The sequence below is a fragment of the Ictidomys tridecemlineatus genome, chromosome 2, assembly GCF_052094955.1.
Source record: "Ictidomys tridecemlineatus isolate mIctTri1 chromosome 2, mIctTri1.hap1, whole genome shotgun sequence".
Classification (NCBI taxonomy): domain Eukaryota; kingdom Metazoa; phylum Chordata; class Mammalia; order Rodentia; family Sciuridae; genus Ictidomys; species Ictidomys tridecemlineatus.
The window spans coordinates 205839008-205859855 of record NC_135478.1 but is presented as its reverse complement, the minus strand read 5'-3'; the positions used below and the strand labels follow the sequence as shown (position 1 = coordinate 205859855).

Genomic DNA, 20848 nt, shown 5'->3' with positions numbered 1-20848 from the left:
TTCAGGTACAGAGACTGAAGATAAAAAGAATGATAATGCCAGGTACTTAAGAAGGCAAAAGAGATGAGAGTCAAAGTCCAAGTGAGTGGATAGTTTTAAGAACTGGATAGTCCCTCTGTCTTAACAAGGGAAACAGAGAGGGAACATTTCCAAATTCAGGTGGGTTTGTAAGATTATAGCAGTGGTGAAGGTCAAGGAGTGGTTTATGCCTATAACCAGAAAAATCACCCAAGTTGGTAGAAGGACCAGGAAGGGAAAAGTATATACTGAGCCAGGTTACAAGATCTTCACTAACAGGTGGGCAGAAGGTAACGGCATTTAACAAAGACTTCTTTATAAGCAGACAACAGTTTAACCAATCATAAATCCCCATAAACAATCACAGCTTTTAGAAGCAACAAGGCATGTCTGGACAAAATCTGGGCCTGCCTCCTTGCTAGTAATGTGACTCGGTGACTTTAAAAGCATTATTTAACTTCTGTGAATCTGTTTCCACATCTGAAACATAAGGATAACATAAGCTCTTACATCCTAGGGTTATTGTGTGAATTAAGTCAGATAATACATGGGGAGAGTACTTAACAAATGCCTGGTACTTAACATTGATAGCTATTATATATTTAGAAAAAAAATAATATTTCAATAAGATATATACTGTGGAGAGCTCAGAGTTGAATCTGCAGTATGCTTCTGGCAGGAGCGTATAATCTTTAAGGAGTTCATTTTGTACAGAATCTGCAGCCCAATTTTTCTCTCTCCTCCTCTTAATTCCTCTACTTGTCCCTTTTCCCCACTTGCGTTCAGTTTATTCTACTTTTGTGTTTCTATAAATGCTGACGTGAGGCCTGCTATAAATAAAGCAAAGACCAGTAGGAAGTCTTAAATCTGTTCCTTATTTCTTTTATCACTTTCTCAAAATTGATAAAGTTTCATAGTAAAAATAAGTTAACAGACACCATGAGCAGAAGAGTTCTGCTGTATTTAGAAAGATCTGCATACAAAATTGGTCTTGACGGTATCTGAAACTCAAATCTGGAGAGTGTTACCACTATTCCAAAAAACCCATCTCTAACAGGTAAGAGTCTTTTTCTTAGCTGGAAACTATAATTGGTAAGCAATAGAGTCACATCAGCATTTGCCATTAAGTTTTCTGATTATGTTTTTGTATTTAAGGTTTTGTGTACAAGTTAGGTTCATTGTTTTCTATGTCACTGTTCAGGAAAAAGATATAAGGAAAGCCATCCCAGTAGTATTGTACTTCATAGAAAGTTTTAGAATACATTCTATCTTGGCCCTGCTGTATATCCTGGGAAAAGTAAATGCCTGGCCTCAATTTCTTCATCTGTAAAACTGTAATAATAGCAACATCTACCACAAAAGGAGTCCTAAAGATTAAATTAATTTCTACATAAAGTACTTAAAACAATGCCTAGCACATAGTGTTATATGTGTGTTATTACTATTTCCTCACATTTGAACTCCAGATTTTATTCTTTTATGACTTTAATTGAGTTCTGATATATTTGAATTTGTAACATTTTATAAAACATAGAAATGCTAAATTAAAAAAAAGTTTAATGTACAAATAATAAAAATCAAACTATAGGGCTAGAGGTGTAGCTTAGTGACAGAGCATATGCTTAGCATGCATGAGGCCCTGACTTTAATTCCTAGTGCCAAAAATAAAAAAGGAAAGGAAAGAAAAAAAAACCCTAAACTATAAAATACAGAAACATTTGGTCTCAAAATAACAAAACTGAAATTAAATGCTGGGAATAAATTCAAATTTAACATAAACATTTCTTTCCATACAGAGTGTAAGTACGAAATCTAAAACAAACAAAAGCTGTCATTTGGTAATATAAGTAATGTTATTGTGAATGTCTGAGTATCTAGAGTCTCATCTTCCAAATATTTCAAAGGAAGTGGAAATAGAACAAAAGGAGGAGTCACAGTAAGAGCAAACGTAGCACAAGAAAATGAAGATGGTATAAGATAACCAAGGTCCTCAATGCAAAAGTCACGCAACTTTTTTCCTACTTATAGCTATTTTTATACTCAATTTACCAAGATCCATTTTATACAGCAGTCTATCCACTCCTTTCTATTTTAAAAATATGTCTAGTGTATATGAATAAATTGTAAAGTATGTGCAGCAAGACTTAATTGATTCACTAATCTTCTGGGTTCACCCCTGGAACAGTTCACCTAAGTTCATCTAAGTTTGGACTCTTAGAAAAAAGGAAAGATTCAGGAAAATAAAATTATGAAAAACCAGCCACACCAAAAAACACCTATCTTAATCCAAGTGGGATTAAAGAAAAGCTTCAAAACAACCATCATGCAACTAGAAAAGGAAATAAATATGTAAGGTTATGGTAAGGTTATGGTAAGGTTTTCAGATTCCAGATTCTCAGCTATTCAGAACAGAGAACAATGGCTTATGCTAAATCATGGTAATAAATAACCTATTGCTACCTTTTATTATTATGGGCACTTGGGACTTGGGACTTGGACTTCAAACCTACCAGCATTTCAGAGCCATTAAAAGAGAGCACGCAATGTAAGAGGTTCTCTCTATCAAGATGACAAAGACCATCCCTGGGAGAAACATTTCCAGAGGTAATAGATAACTGGCAATATAACTAGTTAGGAGAATACTGAAATCCAAAACTCAATTCACACAGCAAAGCTATGATCATCATTCCTCTGAAAATAAGCTAAATCCAACTAGTTCATTTTGCCTTTCCATTACCAAATCATGTAAGTAAATATTACACCAAATAATATATCTCTTTTATAGATAAGTCAAATTACCAAAGTATTTTTAATAGTGAATTAATTCAAAACTCACCATTGCAAACACACTGACAGTTGGTTTCTTTTCCTCCTTCTTTTTACTGAAAAATATAGCAAAGGAGTTACACAAAACTTTAAAAACTACAAAATTTTTTAAACTAACAAATTAATGTACAAAGTTTATATTTAGTGACAACTGAAACAAAGAAAAATGTCCATAATGTACTTTTTAATAAAAAAATCATATTTAATAGTATGATATCATTTATGACGTTCAAAAATAAATATGCTTACATTTATCTTAGAAAGATATGGCATGTGGTGGACTGGGGCTGTAGCTCATTTGCAGAGTACTTGCCTAGCATGTATGAGACACTGGGCTTGATTCTTAGCACCACATAAAAATAAACAAATAAAATAAAGGCATTCTGTCCATCTAAATTATAAAAAAAATAATTTAAAGATGTACCATATGATTACCACTAGATACTATCTATAAAAATATTTTTTTACTTGTACCTTAGATACTTCCTTATTTTCTACGATGATTACACATATACACACTCCTTTTACAATTAAAAAATATATACTAAAAATGAGTCTCCTGTTTTTATCCTAATTTAAAATCATTCATGGGTTCCAGCAGTAGATATTCTATTTATCTACTACCTAGATATTATTCTTAATCATTCCCTGTACTAATGGAGAGCAGAGGTGATCAGATGTTGGGATTAACTAACCTAAGGAAAAAAGTAATTCAAGCACTCTATGAACATAATTCTGAAAGGATGTCTGGAGCCCTAAGTGAACCATTATGAAAATAAATGCAATCTAGAAAAACTGTTCTCAAAAAAAGATGTTCTGTAAACTGTCAAAAAGCTGTTCTTGGGCTGAGATTGTAGCTCAGTGGTAGAACACTTGCCTAGCATATATGAGGCACTGATTTCGATCCTCAGCACCACACAAAAAAAATGAAATAAAGGTATTGTGTCTACCTACAACTAAAAAAATATATTAGAAACAAAAACGCTGTCCTTAGGCATAAAAACCTCAGTTATCATTTTGAGCCTAGATTCAAATGCCTGTAACTCAGTAACCCACTATATATAACTACCACCTAGGCAGGGAAAGCAAACAAACCACAACAAATCAGCTTCAGCTGCATTTTTCATACAGATAAAAGACTATTTTTTTTTTCAAAAAAATAGCATTAGTTTTTCATGGATTTCTAAGTTCAAAAAGTAAATTTAAAAAGAAAAAAGGAAATTTGTCTTTGTTCTTTACACCAAGTGAGGTCAAAAGAGGTGAAGAGACTTCTAAAGAAAAAATCCAAAGTTTACTCATGTTTGGCTTTGGAGCAATGTTAGACGCAAATAAATACACAAACATTTTCAGGTTTGGCTCCACCCTATTCCCAGTAAGGGCCTGGTTTCCATATTCCTGGGGCCAGGATGGGAGAAGAGAAATAGCCATAAATAGTAGAGTTTTAGTGCTGAGCTTTTTATTTATTTATTTTTTGTTCTCTAAAACTGATGCTACTTGGGAGAACTAGAATGTCCCAGGCACCAACTGTAAGCACTTCCTACACATGATTCATAAACAACTGTCCAAGGCACATTTTGTCCTTTTAGAGATGAGAAAACCACAGAGGAGCAAGAACAGTTTACTAACTTATCCAAGGTCCCACGCCTGGAAAAAAAGCTAAGATGTAAACTGCAAAGCCTTTCTTCTGATCACCAGAGCTGTAAGGTGTGAGCTCAGACTTCTGAGATGCTGCACTGCCTGTAAGTACTTTCACATGAACTCTCTCCCCTGCTACTTTACTCACTTACCCCTGCAGCATGAAACAGTGCCTACAAAGGCAAGCAACTCATCAAACATCACTTTAATGAAGAAAGTTTGTAAATACAGATATCCCCAGTTAGTGCTCTATTCCAGCTTTATCTATTTAGTAGAGCCAAATACTTCTTCACAATTTATGTTAACAAACATAGTTTTAAGAACAGACCAAAGTCAATGGTGATAGGCACAGTTAATTAGGAATCACTTAACTAAAAGAATGGTCTCTAGAGCTGGGGCTATAGCTCAATGGCAGAACACTTCCCTAGCATGGATGAGGCACTGGGTTCAATCCTCAGAACCACATACAAACAAGTAAGTAAAGTTTAAATTCTAAAACAAACAAATAAACAAAAATAATAGTCTCTAATTTGAAAATTCTGTAGACCATTTCTGCAGACCATGATAGAACCAATAATTAATGAAGAAATGAAGACATGTAAAGGATAAAGCAATTTTCTTTACCAATTCCCTCCATAAATCCCTCAAAACTTCTTACATAAATACACCTACATGTTTCTGTCTTAAGAACATAGTTCTTTAAGCTACCATGTTTTTTAAAAAAAGGTCAAAAACCCAAAAGACTTCTTGAAGTCTTTTTCTTTGTTTACATGTAAAGCTTTTATTGTGGAAAAACTTTAAATAAACAGAAAAAATGGAAAGAATAGTATAATGACTACTCACATAACTCATCTAGATTCATCAATTACTAATTTTTTAACCACATTCTCTTTGAGAGTATACACTGACATTTGTTAGTATTTTGATTAACTATTCAAAAGCAAGTTGCAAATATGGAATCACACATTCTCCTACCATTATCACATCTATGAAAACTAATAACAATTTTAATATCATCTAGTATCAAATCCACATTCAATTTTCCCAAAAATGCTTTCTATAATTTTTTGAACTCTAATCAAAACTCATATGTTACATTTGGTGGTTATGTCTCTTTTATCTCTCTTAATCTAGAAGTCCCTATTTTTTTGTCTTTTGACATTGACCCTTTTAAAGAGATAAGAGCAGTTGAAGAATGTCACATTTCTGGATATAACTTGTCCCACATCTTGAAGATATCTGTTCCAAACTAAGTACAATAAAGATATACAGTATATGTAAAAATGTACATCAAATTGGAGTACTTAGTTTGAAAAAAGAATGTAAACTATCTTATTAATAATTTTGATTATATGTAGCGATGACTATATTTTGGAAATATTATTCAATTAATTTTAAAAAATTAATTTCAATTGATACTAGAAATTTTAAATGATAAGTACAGCCTACATTATATTTCTGTTGGATAGCACCATAGTCTAGAAACTTGACTGGGTTCAAATTAGTGTTTGCAAACATACCCTCTATATAATATTGTGTACTCAAATTCCAATACATGCTAAGTAACTTAACATAGTCTGTTCCACCAAAAGTGATGTTAAATCTGATGATCACTTGGTTAAGGTGCCAACTACAAAATCTCTGACTGGACAGGTACCTTTTCCTTTTCCCATTAGTAAGAATTGTGGAGATAACTGTTGGTTACAATTTCTCTTAATAGATTATGTTCCATTGATATTTCTTGCCTGGATCAATTACAACAATGCAGTTTCTAATAGGATCACTGCATTTTTCTGTAAATGTTCCTTTATTTTCTGTACCTCTCTCACCCTCTTTCAGTTTCCCTCTTCTCAGATTATAAAGGATTCATCAATTATATTCTATTCAGTATCTCAAAATCAATTACAGCTATTGTTTCCCTTGATGCTCAAACTGTCCCAGACTTAACCAGAGGAAACCTGTCCAAACTTCCTCCTGTGTCTTCTGACTACTTCATTAACCTTCACTTCCCTGTTTTCAGGTATCACAAAGTACCCTAGGTCTCTTTGTATTTTTCCTACCCAAGACTTGGCTAAAATTAGCTGTTTTTCTATGGGGTGCTCATTCCATTTAGTGAGCAACAGTATTTAAAAACAAGATTTGGCATTAGGAGCACTTATTTCTATTGTCCCTTTCAGTGTATGGAAAATGAACTATTAAATAACCATAAATTTATATTGAAGTTTCTAATTCATATTTAACATTATTTTGATTATTTGATTTACACGTTTGCTTTTGTTTTCTTATAGTGAAAAACTTGTTTTCTAATAATATTGATATATTTTCTAATTGGTTTTGTCTTACAATTTACAACTTTCTGCTAACAATGTACCTATTGAGTGAAGTGTAAAATTTCTTGCAAAGGCAGACCACTGTGATAAACTTTACTTACTTTCTCCCTGTAATTACATCACCAATTTTATATATAGTCACTAAAGGTTAAAGTTAAAAAAAAAAAAAAACCCTAAGGGTAAGTTTGGCTTTCTGTTCCATCGGCCATACCACAAATATGCATTGTTTAAGTAGCTGTTTATCAGAAGCAAGGTACAAAACCACAAGAGCCGAGCCTACGCAGCATATGGTGCTGGTGCGTGGGCGATCAATATTGCTTGTAAAGGAGAAGTCAATAAAAATTTAAAAAGGGATGTGAATACTGGCCTGTCTGGGGCCAGGAAGCTGTGGAAAAAGCCTCACCCAAGACCTAGAGAGGATGCAAAAACTATGTCCAGTTCAGCCAACTGCACTTCTACTCTAAGCAGAGAGAGTGGGGACTGTTTCCAAAGGCTGACTTGGATATCTTAAGATCAACATAATAATCACCAACAACATTTATTTCAGGGCTGAAGGCTGTAAACAAACTCCCCAAATCTCTCAAGCGCTATAAACTAGAAATGTGAAACAAACTGGCTACCTTTTTTTGTTGCTCAGCTTCAAGGAGTTCTCTCCTTCTTTTCCATTGACGTCCCCTTCAAGCTCCATCGCGACCTGGGAAGAAACCACAGTACATTAGCCAAATAGCCCCTAGGAGTTAGAGGGGAGGCTGACCTCTACTCCCCAGCGGATCCCAGAGTGCAGCAGGGCAGAGCACTAGCCCTGATGCACCAACTGCCCAGGCGATGATGGTCACGATGGGTTTCTCTGGGCTCTGGGCTGCCAGCGCTTACACACAGCTGTTGATTGAGCTTGGAGGGCGGCGGCGCTTTCTGGATCTCGTTGGCTGCAAACGCAGCTCTACCTCGGCGTTTTCTTCGCTGCACATAAGGTTTTTTTTTTTTTTTTTTTTAATCCACCCGCGGCAGGCTGAGACCCAGTACCCGCCCCACACTAATCCGCGCGCTGGGGGCAGCAGGATCCACTATGCGCGGTTAGCGCTGAAAACTAAGGGCTGAGAGCTTCTCAAGTGACTAGCACTCACCCGACTTATTCACCATGGATTTGGCCACGAAAAATCTTTCACACCCTCCACCCCGCAAGAAGCCCTCCTCCGATGGGGTCCGCGCTCTGGAAATTGAACATCTCCACTCTTCCTGGGAACTGCCCGTTTCCAGTCCATAACTTCGCGCGCCCCTACCTGTTGTTTTCCTTCGGAACGCTCACCAGGACGTGGATTTTGGAAGAAGAGACTCCCAGTTTAGTTGAAAGGACTGGCGGATGTGAGCAGCACCTTCAACGTTGTTGAGCTTCCAAGAACCGCTGCGCAAGTGCGCTGGAGCTTCCTGTAGCCTGGGAGCAAAGCGGGTGGGTGTGCGAAACTCCCAACCCCGCACAGTCCTGCCCAGCCAATCAGCCTGAAGACAGGGATTCTTGATTGAATGTTGATTGCGCTAGAAGTTGCGAAATAGTTTGGATTTCCCCAAGGAATGGCCTCATTTCTGTTACCTCTCCGCAAGGCCACATTGCCTGAATCATCAGAGACACACGTGGAGAGTCTTGTCTCTACCAAGTCCACATAAATCTCCATATATAGATAAAAGTATATATGTAGGTACACAGATGGCTACCTGGATTTAGAGAAGCTATGGGAAACTTTCTCTGTCATCACATTATAATTAATAAAACAACCTCCATCCTTATCTATTTTGTAGTTACATTTCCCTTTCTTGCAGCACCTCTAAAAAGGCTGGGAGAAATTTCCTGCAAGTCTCTTTTTAGTATGCATGACAATGATGAACAGGAGGAAATTAAAAGGAAGATGTTTGAATATGATTTATATACTCAAGAGAGATGCCATATATGGAGGTGGGTATTTGAGGATAAAATGGCATTTAAACGTGTGTAATGGGGTAGGGAGAGCCAGAGGTTATGGCTCAGCAGTAGAGCGCTTGCCTCACACGTGCGAGGCCCAGCAACATAAAAAATAAATAAATTTAAAATTTTCAAAACGTGCCTAGTGGGGGCTGGGACTGAGGAAGGGGGGAAGAGTGTAGTACTTTAAAGTTCTTACATACCTTTAAAGTACTTTAACGATATGTAATCAATGTCCATGTTTTCACCAGGGCATTTCAAAATTCTCACATTGTAATTTGGATTATTAAACACAACATTTTGTTATGTTACTTTATTTGTAATTTCTTTGTATATTTACTTGCTAACATTTAATGTTGTATTGTCTACTCTTTTCTTCAAACTGACCAAAAGCCTCACAATTCAGATTACTAAGGCAGTATTAACTCACCGTCAGAGTTTTTTCATACATCTTTTAAGTAGGGAAAATAGCTATTTTTGTAACTTCTAGTCTGCATTCTCTGACTTACAAGCTAACTCTCAGCTTGCGCAATCCTAGGACAAAAACCCCTTCACTTTTTACTATACAGTGTGAGGATATTTCCCGTATTTAAGCAATATAATCAAAAGTCATAATTTTCTCTGTGTACTCCAAATTTTTCTTGCCTATGTTTCTCCCCCTCCCTGGACCATACAATCAAGGTTTTTTTTTTTTTAATTGCAAATTGTTAATTAGACCTTCTAACAGGCCACTAATTTTTCTCTATTCTAATTGGATATGCTTGTGTGCTCCCTCAGTTCACTGCTTAAGGGCTTAACATGCCCCTGTAGTCCACCTGAGGCAAATGGATGAGTTCTCATCTGCTCTCCCTTTCCACTTTTATTCCTGTGTTCCCTTTTCCCACCTTTATGCAATCTTGTTAGACTTTATGTATCCTTGTGAGTGGCCTTAAGTCCTTTCTGAAACAGTGCTGGCAATTTTTAAAAGCATTCTAGTATGCTGTGTATTATTTCTAGAGTCTTAAGCTTCAAGTGAAGATCTCTGTTAAGGACACATGTAGGTTAAGGATCAGAATAACCAAGAGGGTTTTTTGTTTGTATGTTTGCTTGCTTTTTAATAAGGATCTACCGTTCTATTATATTTTATTGCATTTCTTTGCCCCACTAATATGAAAATATGGGTGGCCCTAAAATATAATGGCCCTAAAATAATGGGCAGTCCTAGGTCTTCTACTTATACATCATATCCCTGACTTATTTACAAGCACCTATCTTGCATTACTGTTACTACCCCATGCCAAACTGGCCTTGGTGATTTCTCCTTGAGCTTCACCAATTTCCTGTGAAATCCAATCCTTCCCCTTCTGTGTTGTCACCCACAGGCCTTCATCCAGCAGCTGTTTCTACTTTTTGAAGTGTGCCTTCCCACAATCTGCACTTTCCTGTCCTCTACCCTTATGTAGTCATTTCACCAATTTGTGTTCCCCCAACACTAAAGATCACATCTCTGCTATACTCTGTCCTATCACATCTATAGGAATGATAATAATAGCAATGAATCACATTTATTAAGCACTGATCATGCATTGTGAACTGCTTCACCTACTTCAAAGGGGTTAATGCATTTAATCTTCAGGAGAACCCTGCAAAGTGGTTACTATTGTTGCTGTTCCCATTTTACAGTGGGAGGAAACCCAGGTTTACTCTATTTGCACAAAGTCACACAGTTGATAAGTGACTAACCCAGGACTGAACACAGACCATCTCTCAATCACACTCTTGACCACTCTGCTGCACTATGGCACACTGTGACGGTATATTGTATGCTGCCTTTTTTGAGCCTGATGACACATATCATTTTCTGACTTCATCTTAGAAATGCTGTGATGGTTCCCTGTCACCCACTATATCTTATCTAAGAGTTTTCAGTTAGCTTTTAAAGACTGTGATACATTACTTCTCCCCTGACTATCTTCTTATACCTCACTTCTTTCTACTATCACTCTCAGTGCCTGCATGGTCATTCCACGTCAGCCAAACTCACTGTACTTCTTCTTAGATGGTTTTCTGATTTTATTTTTCACTCTGTTCTTTTACATACTGTAAATCTTTAAATTATTATTTTTTAAATTTTCTTTGTTAGTAGTTGACTCCATTAAACAATTTAGGTTTCATAGTCAAAAACCGAAAACAAATACAACAGGTTCAAGTAATATCTCTGCTGCTTTTGCTGTGTGACTTTGAACAAGCTACTTTTCAGATCTAAAAAGCTGTGTAAAAATCTATGAGAACATTATTTCTTACTCATGGAAGTAATATTTTAAAGAGATATATCATTTGACAAATCCGAAATCTTTTTTAAAGAATGAGTGAGTGAACACCAGCTCACTGAACTGAGTTCACTTTACTACCAAGAGAGAGTTCATTTGAGATTAGGAAGTTCAAATTCTATGAATCATAAATCAATTTAGAAAACTAAACAATTTATAACATTTTTCTCTCCCTCCACTATCTCTTTTGCAAGATAGCTTAGAATGTTATTGCAAGATTAAGTAATTTGTGTATTTAAGTCTTGTACAGTGCCTGAAACACTCTAAATACTCAATATTGGCTATATGTTAATAATAAAAGCTCATTTTTGATCACTTTTTGTCCTTCCTTGCCATCCTTCAGCATTCATGCATGTAGCTATATTTATTTATCCTTAAAGACTTGAACAATTGTTATGATTACTGATTTAGGACACAGACTTTCTTACTCTCAATAATGATATGGGAAAAGATTAAATAATGGATAAATATAATACCATTTCATACCTTTGTTGTCACTTCTGCCAGCAGGTATCACCATTAGTATTATAACAACTTTGTAACTGGTATTTCTGCTTTTACCTTTATCCCTCTCTGCTTCCCTGCCCTCTACCCACCCACCCCCACCCTGATTGTCTTTTAGAGTAAAAGATGTGAAATAAATATCACTGTCTAATGGCTTCCCACCTCATTCAGAGCAAAACCTAAAGCCCTTCCTATGACGTTAGTCCTTGCATAATCTGGCCCCCCTTACCTCTGACCTCATCTCTTGTTACTCTTTCCCTTGTTTATTCTGTTCCAGTCTCACCAGCCTTTTCTCTGTTCTTCAGACATATAAGCATGCTCCACCTCAGACCATTGGCACTGTTACCTGCACCTGAAACTTTCTTCCGTTAAGTTAACTGAACATGTTCTTTAATTTTCTTCCAGGTCTTTACTCAAATGTCATGCCATTTTGCCCACAACACTTAGAAATAGTCCCTGGTGCATAGAATGTGCTCAATAAACATGTGTTAGATAAGTGAATGAGAAAATTGTGAACCAAGTAATAAAATTATAAAGGCTTTTTATTGTAAGATGACATTGTTCTTATTTTGTGTACTGCTTAAATTTTTTTAAATTATTGGAATGTTTCTTCATAAATTTGGGCTTCTGTTCAGTCAATTGCCTATACACAGTTACTGAGTGCCTTCCATATGCTAAACATTGTATTAATCATAGTGATAAATGATTTAAACATTATATCCTGTCTTTACCGAGACTATAGATTATTTGTAGCATTTCTGCTGCCTCGGAGAGAGTCTAAGGTCCTTGTTGCTGGGATAATTTATTCATTTGTTGTATAGTGGTTAGTACAGTGCCTTTCAGTGGTAAGGATTCCATAAATACTGTTGACAGGCTAATTGCCTTATTTTCTCTGAACCTGTTTATCATCTAAAACAGCTTTAACCTATAATAAAACACACCTTTCTATCCTACAAAAGTGAAAAACTATAAGATATAAAAAGAACATATCTTGAAAGAATGAAAACATATGTGTGTGTTTTTTTTTTTGTGTGTGTGTGTGTGTGTGTGTTACTGGGGATTGAACCCAGAGCCTTATGCATGTGAGGCAAGTACTCTAACAACTAAGCTATATCCCTAGCCCCCAAAATATAAATACTCTTGAACTTCCTGCTCTGAGCCAGAGAAAGAATCTAACAGGTTATGAGTGCAAAGAGTACTACAAATGACTCAGTGTGCTAACGACAATAAAAGGTCTACAATAATAAAATCTCCACCCATTTATGTGTAACTGATATTTTTATATGTAAAGGACATATGACTGTCTTAATGACAGGGGACAATGAATGACTGTACCTAAAGTCATATTTGATTACCTCAGATTGCTTTAAAAACTCATGCATTAAAAAAAATTGAATTTCTTAAGTTAAATCTGGTAGTTTCCGAAGAGGTTGTTTATTTTGCCATCATTTAGCAAGTATTGCAACAGCCACAAGTTGGGTGAAATAGTGATCAAATAACAATGATTTAACTTAATTGGAAATTAACTGACTTACTGATTTACTCCAGACAGAAGTGATTTCTACCCCTCTCAATCCTACTCATCATTGTCTATACCTCTCACTTGGTACATATTATCGTATGTGATGATCAATTTCTTTGTATGTTCTTTATAACTTACACAAAGATTCAGAGAATGCTTGTTGAATACTAAGTGCTGAGAGTATGACATCAAAGCAGCACACACTGGTAATCCTAGCTACCCAGGAGGCTGAGGCAGGGAGATGGCAATTTCAAAACCAGTCTCAACAACTTAGTGAGCGCCTGTATCAAAATAAAAAATAAAAAGGTCTGGGAATGGCTCAGTGGTAAAGCACCCTTGGGTACCAAAAATAAAAATTAAAAATAGAGACTGCTTTCTGAAGTTAGATTGGTAGACTGCTGAATTATCTTCAGAGTCCTTTAAAACTTCTGTTGCCACCTACCATCTCCTCTACCAACCTCTATTACCATCTTTAAAGTTCCATTAGAGAATTGTTCCTCTCAGTAACTTTCCTCTATGAAAATAAGCCTATTGTAATAACACAAGAATTTTTAGATGAATGACAGAATTAAGGGGAGAGAAGACAAAGGAAAGAGGAGAATGAAGTGGTAGCTCAGGAAGATCTGAATTCTAGCTTCATTACTTATCAGCTGAAAGGTTTGGATAAGTTATAGGCCTCTGGCAAACCCTGATTTCTGAATTTTTAAAATAGGAACAATTATAATATATACCTAGGGTGTATCTAAGAAGTAAATAAGGTAAGAAGTAAATAAGGAAAGTATTTGGCATAAATTACGTTATTACCCAGATGTCCCAATAGAGATGGCCAGTGGAAAACTAAGACATATGTAATGACTAGAAAGAGTTAGTGAGAGATGCTGAAAGTAAATAATAATATGAAAATAATTATAAGTGGATATTTCAAATAAAGTCACAAAATGAACACAAAAAATCAACTTGGATAAATTCAAATTTAAAGACAATGGCAAACCAAGTTGCTACTTATCGCAAGTATTATAATAAATTTATATTTCTTGGGCTGGGGATGTGGCTCAAGCCGTAGCGAGCTCGCCTGGCATGCATGTGGCCCAGGTTCCATCCTCAGCACCACATACAAAACAAAGATGTTGTGTCCGCCGAAAACTAAAAATAAATATTAAAAAATTCTCTCTCTCTCTCTCTCCTTCTCTCACTCTCTCTTTAAAAAAAAACTATATTTCTAATATATAAAGGGTTCATATAAATGGATAAAAAATAATTTAAAGACTTAAATAGAACTGGGGAAAAGACAAAAGTAGGAAATTCACATGAAAAAGGAAAAAAGTATACTGGCAAACAAAGAGGGGTATACTGAAATATTTAAGGTAACTACAAAGAAATTTTTACTACAAATTAAAGTAGTAAAGGCATTTTGAAGATGACGCTATTAAGTGTTCACAGGAGTGGAGTAAGATACATATATTTGGAAAATTACTAAAATGAATTTTTTTAAAATATGGCCATATACACTTTAACTATGTTTGACTCACTAATAAAATTTTAGAAAAATTATCTTAAAGAAATAATTTTAAGTAAAGAATTTTTAAATTGGGCACATAATTTTATTTGCTGCTTAATTTTAAACCATGAAAAGTGAGAAATACTCTAAGCACTTAACCACATATGTGTGACTGAATAAATCATGATTCTTATCTTAAATTAAATAGTAATATAAAATTTGCTTATGAGTTTGTAATAACATCATAAAATGTCTATATTATTATGCAAGGAACAGAGAGGGTGAAAGTTGTGACAATATGATATTATTTTTTGGGAAGCAAATTGGCTGCTATAATAATAGCAAAAAATAAATCAAAATGTTGAGAGCTTATCTTTTACTTGTAGAAGTTAGGTGAGTTTTTTTACTTTATTTATTTATTTTTTTTGTATTTTACAGATTTCCTGTATTAAATGTGTATTACTTTATAATGGAAAAATAAAATAATGAAGATTATTTTATAATGAAGATTAGGGCCTACTTTTTCTTTTATTAGATGCAGAGACTCTGGTTTAATTCCTAGGACCTTGATCCATTTTGAGTTGAGATTTGTGCATGGTGAGAGATAGGGGTTTAATTTCATTTTGTTGCATATGAATTTCCAGGATTTTTTGGTTGTTTGTTTTATTTTTATTAAGCTGAGGATAAGACAGAAGGTCCAGGATCCTGGTTACTGTTTTCTGTCTCTCATTAAGATTTACTGTTTATTAAGGAGAAAACAATCACATTAGTGAAAGCTAAAATTTACTGACTAAAATTAACAACATTGGGAATCCCCAGGATTCTGCATTTCTTTAAAAATTCTCAGATTTCTGAAAATGTCTTTCAGTATTTTTTCTAAGAAAAGAGAGAAAAAAGAATGTAAGATAGAAAGAAAAAGTAACATGGAAATGATCTTGAAGTGTCTGTTCATGACCTTGGCCCATTTGTTGATTGGATTATTTGTTTTTTCCGTGTTTAGCTTTTTGAGTTCTTTATATATCGCAGAGATTAGTGCTCTATCTGATGTGTGAGGCGTAAAAATTTGCTCCCAGAATGTAGGCTCTCTGTTCACCTAATAGATTATTTCTTTTGCTGAGAGAAAACTTTTTAGTTTGATTCCATCCCATTTATTTATTCTTGGTTTTAATTCTTGCGCTATAGGAGTCTTATTAAGGAAGTTAGGGCCTAATCCCACATAATGAAGATTAGGGCCCACTTTTTCTTTTATTAGATGTAGAGATTCTGGTTTAATTCCTAGGTCCTTGATCCATTTTGAGTTGAGATTTGTGCAAAGTGAGAGATAGGGTTTAATTTCATTTTGTTGCGTATGAATTTCCAGTTTTCCCAGCACCATCTGTTGAAGATGCTATTTTTTCTTTGGCACCTTTTTCTAATATAATTGTAATTTTGTGGGTTAGTCTCTGTGTCCTCTATTCTGTACCATTGTTCTACCAGCCTGTTTTAGTGCCAATACCGTGCTGTTTTTTGTTACTATTGCTCTGTAGTATACAATCAATCAACAAATATATTAAAAAATGCTCATCATCTCTAGCAATCAGAGAAATGCAAATCAAAACTACTCTAATATATTATCTCACTCTAGTCAGAATGGCAGCTATTATGAAGACAAACAACAACAAGTGTTGGCAACGATGTGGGAGACCAACCTTGCACGTGACTGAATCACACTCCCCAGCTGGGTGCTGAGGCGCTCAGTCACAGAAATGTGGCAGAGATTTCCCCACCCTTCTTGGGTTCCAGGGTCGGTGTCACATGCATGGGTGTATCTTGCTAAAGCCCCATGGGTGAAGCTATGCTCACCTGTTCCTTTGTAATATAACCCCTTGCCCTGTTTAAGATAGAATCTTCCATGGAAGTGTCTTGTGTTTGTGTGCCTTTCTCTTACTGTGCCCTTGGGTGTGGCCTACCCAGGTGTCAGTCAACCTGCTGACAGTGGATATCATGACAATAGACTCAACCCCCTGAAACCTGACCCCTTGCCTCATTTGAATAGCTTCTCTTCAATAAAAGGGGTCAGCGTGTGCTCTTGCTCTCCTCCTTCAGACACTTAAGGTCAGAGGAACTGTCATGGCGATCCCAAACAAAAAGGTATTTGTGTCTCTTGTGTGATGATTATTTTGCGCAGCCCAGTTAGCCCGATTTTCCTGGAGTGACCCCTGAGCCTTTTAGTCCCGAAAACAGAAACCCGGCACAAGAATGTGGGGAAAAAGGCACACTCATACATTGTTGGTGGGACTGCAAATTGGTGCAGCCAATTTGGAAAGTAGTATGGAGATTCCTTGGAAATCTGGGAATGGAACCACCATGTGACCCAGCTATTCCCTTCTCGGACTATACCCAAAGGACTTAAAAACAGCATACTACAGGGACACAGCCACATATATGTTTATAGCAGCATAATTCACAATAGCTAAACTGTGGAGTCAACCTAGATGTCCTTCAGTGGATGAATGGTTAAAAATAATGTGGCATATATATGCAATGGAATTTTACTCAGCATTAAAAAAGAAGAAAATCATGGTATTTGCGGGTAAATAGATCACGTTGGAGAAGATAATGCTAAGTGAAGTTAGCCAATCCCCCAAAACAAATGTCAAATGTTTTCTCTGACATAAGGAGGTTGACTCATAGTGGAGTAGAGAGGGAGAGCATGGGAGGATTAGATTAATTCTAGATAGGGAAGAGAGGTAGGAGGGAAAGGGAAGGGGCAGGGGATTAGCAAGGATGGTGGAATGTGGTGGACATCATTATACAAAGTACATGTATGAAGACTCGAATTGGGTGTCAACATACTTTATATACAGAGATATGAAAAAATGTGCTCTATATGTGTAATAAGAATTGTAATGCATTCCACTGCTGTCGTGTATTTAAAAAAATAATAATAAAATCAATAAAAGATTAAAAAAAAACCACCTAAAAAAATTCCCATCACAGTGTAAAGAGTGCTAACAGGTTGCTTTGTCCAGTTACAAAACATTAAAAGACAAAAATATCAACTAAAAAAAAAAAAAAAAAGAAAGAAAAAAATGATCTTGAAGTGACAAGAAAATTTATGGTAGACTGAAATAACTGGATTCCAGCTTTGATTTGGCCATCAACTTCCTATGTAACCTGGATACATTTTTTTCTTAATTGCTGTTTTCATATCAGCCTGAGTTATTGAGAAGTCAATGGCCTGGAGGCCCTTTTTCTAACTAACCCTCATAAACTTCTATTTGAGTAACATAATAAAGAGGAAAGAAGATCAACTTAGGACTTAATTGTCATACCCCTGAAGAGTTCTGGACTTTAGCTGGAGGGATTATTTCTTTGATTCTTTTTTTCTTTACTTCAAATTATTATTTAGCACCATGTAGCAAACACTTTGCTAGATGCTGAAAATGTGAAGATGACAGGTACAAAGTCCCTCAAGCTCTATGTGTGTGTTCAAGTGTAAAAATTGTTAGGTTCAAAATATAAAGCTATAGGGGGATTGGTTTTTCTGTCTTTACGAACAAAACTGAACTGACACATCTAAATGATCACTATCCCATTTAAAGTAAATATCCAAGGAAGTCATGTGCTGATTTTGGTGATGGCTGCCAGGAAATAGTTTGAAATCTCTTGTTTTTTTAGATTCAGCTTCAGAATCTACAAGACTATGCTTTGATTGTTCTCAATAATAACAATTTTTGCCTTTTACTAACGTTTTAGAAATAAGAAACAACACACATTGAGAACAGGGACTTTAGTATCAAACTGATGTAGTTTAAGTTCTAATTTCTGCTTCTTACTTTTTTGTTTTTAAGATGCAGTCACTAATGTTGCCAAGCTGGTCTCCAGGAAGATTTATTAATTCTCACTGCAACTGAAATTTCTCTTTTGGGAAAATGACATGCTGAATGTGAAGCAGTTAGCTTTGTACCTAGATGTCTAAATTCTGAGTGTTTGTATTATTGTTACTGTTATTGTTGATAGACTAATGAATTCTTTATTTAACAGGAGTTTTAATTAAAAACGAAAAGTGGCTATAAACATTGGGCTAATTTTTTATGTGCTTAATAAATTTTTTTCTGAAGATTATTACTAAAGTTAAATTTCTTTGGTGTTCAATAAGTATGTGGATGGTATGTTTAATTATTTTCTTAATTTATAGCCAAAACTTTCACCCTTAGTACATCAGCAATGAGGAATTCCTGACATAAAAATAGCAACATTACCTTAAATGATTTTTTACTTGGCAGCATTCATTAAAAACGTCATGTCCTGTTTAGTTTCCTAAATTGCTTTATGATTCATAGACTTTGAACTTCCCAATCTCAAATGAACTCTCTCTTGGGAACAAGGTGAACTCAGTTCAGTGAGCTGGTGTTCACTCACTCATTCTTTAAAAAAGGTTTCAGATTTGTCAAATGATATATCTCTTTAAAATATACTTCCTATAAGTAAGAAACAATGTTCTTTCTCATAGATGAACACAGCTGTTTAAATCTGATTTTACAATTGTAACTTAAGAAATATTTTATTTTAAATTTACATTGGGAATTAATTTATTTATTTGACAATATTAATTGAGTACCTACTAGATGTTATGTGCTATTCTGTGAACAAAGTGTATATCCATGAGTAAAACAAAAATCTCTGCTCAGGCAGAACTTATATTTAGAGGTGGGTATAGGTAGATGAACACAAGTATATAAAAGTAGTTTAGTTATATTAAAAGATGGAAAGTACTATGGGGAAATTAAAACAGGGAAGGAGACTGGGAAAGTTAGGCAGGCAAAGATTACAATTTTAAGTAGTATGGTTAGGGGGAAACCTCATCAAAAGAAGTGACAATGAGCCAAAACAGGAAAAAAAGTTTTAAATAGTGCAACTAAGGTCTTGGAAATCCTTGAACATTAATGCTTTTGAAGTTAACATGGTTTCTACTATAGGATAATTCTTATGCTACAGTATTTCTCTCTGGATTAATAGATGTTTGGGTTTATAAGACAGTGTAAAGGTCAACATATGCAGTTCCTTCCTTACACAGAGTCTCTGAAGTACCATAGTTGATCAAAGCCAGACAGTCTGTTAGAAAGACAGAAATTAACAACATAGGTTTTCTGGCATGGTACTTGCTGTTTTTCTATCATACCGAGAGGAGATTTCAGATTAGATCACATGGAATACATGTTGGAGGGACAGGGCAATCCTGTTCTCTAGCTGGTTTTTGTTTGTTGTTGTTTTTTTACTTCACATCAAGTTTCTCTCATCTTGATTTTTGGTTTTGCCCAGCCAGACCAGCCCAATTTAGTTATCACTCCTCATGATCCAGTAGAACTGTAGATGCTAGAATGCAGTCTACTTACTATATTAGTGTCTGCAGATCATGTATTTAGGATTCCAAGGTCAATCAACTGAGGCCTGAGGTTTATTTTGACATGCAACAATGGAAACATAGGAAATATTGCTTATTACAAGTTGCATTTTTGTTGTAATTGATAATAAAGTTCTCTACAAATATCTACAATAATATTAACACATACAAAATGAGGGACTGGGCTGAGGATGTGGCTCATGCGGTAGTGTGCTCGCCTGGCGTGCATGCGGCCCGGGTTCGATCCTCAGCACCACACACAAACAAAGATGTTGTGTCCGCCAAAAACTAAAAAAAGTTAAAAATTCTCTCTCTCTGTGTCTTAAAAAAAAAAAAATAAAATGAGGGACTGATACTAATCAGAGTAACATGAAAATTCTGCAAAATTTATGGTATGACTTTAAGACACAAAAGAATTCTTTTTATTCTTTTTTTTTATTTCTTCTTTTTTTTTGTGTGTGTGAGAACCAGATGAATTCTGATTCTTATCTTTTAGTTGACTTCCCTTGTATTTGTCCTTCCTAGTGAGGCATTCTGTAATTCTGACAAGTATTTAACTGTGTTATCTCTATTTGATAGTAAGCCATGACCTTGGAGGCAGTGTTCCTACTTATTGCCAAGTTGCACTTTAGTGTCCGTATCTAGAAACTAACTTTAGCAAAAATTAATATTCTGCTATGGTTTTTAGCTTTGTTTTCTTTATTTTTCTTGATCATTATGTATCATAATCAAATAGTGACCACTTATTATCAGTTCAACGAATGGCAAAAGCAAAACTGTCTACTGTCCCATAGTCAGGTTTTCCTCACTCTCCATCATCTTTGTTACCATTTTAAGATAATAAATTATAAAAACTGTACTGCAGA

General features: G+C 35.3%; 1 protein-coding gene across 2 annotated transcripts in view; it reads right to left on the bottom strand.

Moving 5' to 3' along the window:
• Abcb1 (ATP binding cassette subfamily B member 1) overlaps window positions 1-8271 on the bottom strand; it is an 82257-nt gene extending 73986 nt beyond the window's left edge. The window contains exons 1-3 of one of the 2 annotated variants that reach the window (XR_013435321.1): window positions 8090-8271; window positions 7430-7503; window positions 2855-2900 (exon numbers count right to left, since the gene is read on the bottom strand). Coding sequence is in view for 1 of the 2 variants with exons in the window: in XM_013365053.4 (XP_013220507.2) it covers window positions 2855-2900; window positions 7430-7497 (114 nt within the window). In the remaining variant the exon portion in view is untranslated. The remainder of the gene's footprint in view (window positions 1-2854; window positions 2901-7429; window positions 7504-8089) is intronic. The other variant, XM_013365053.4, reaches the window with a different exon arrangement.
• Window positions 8272-20848: the final 12577 nt, after the last annotated feature.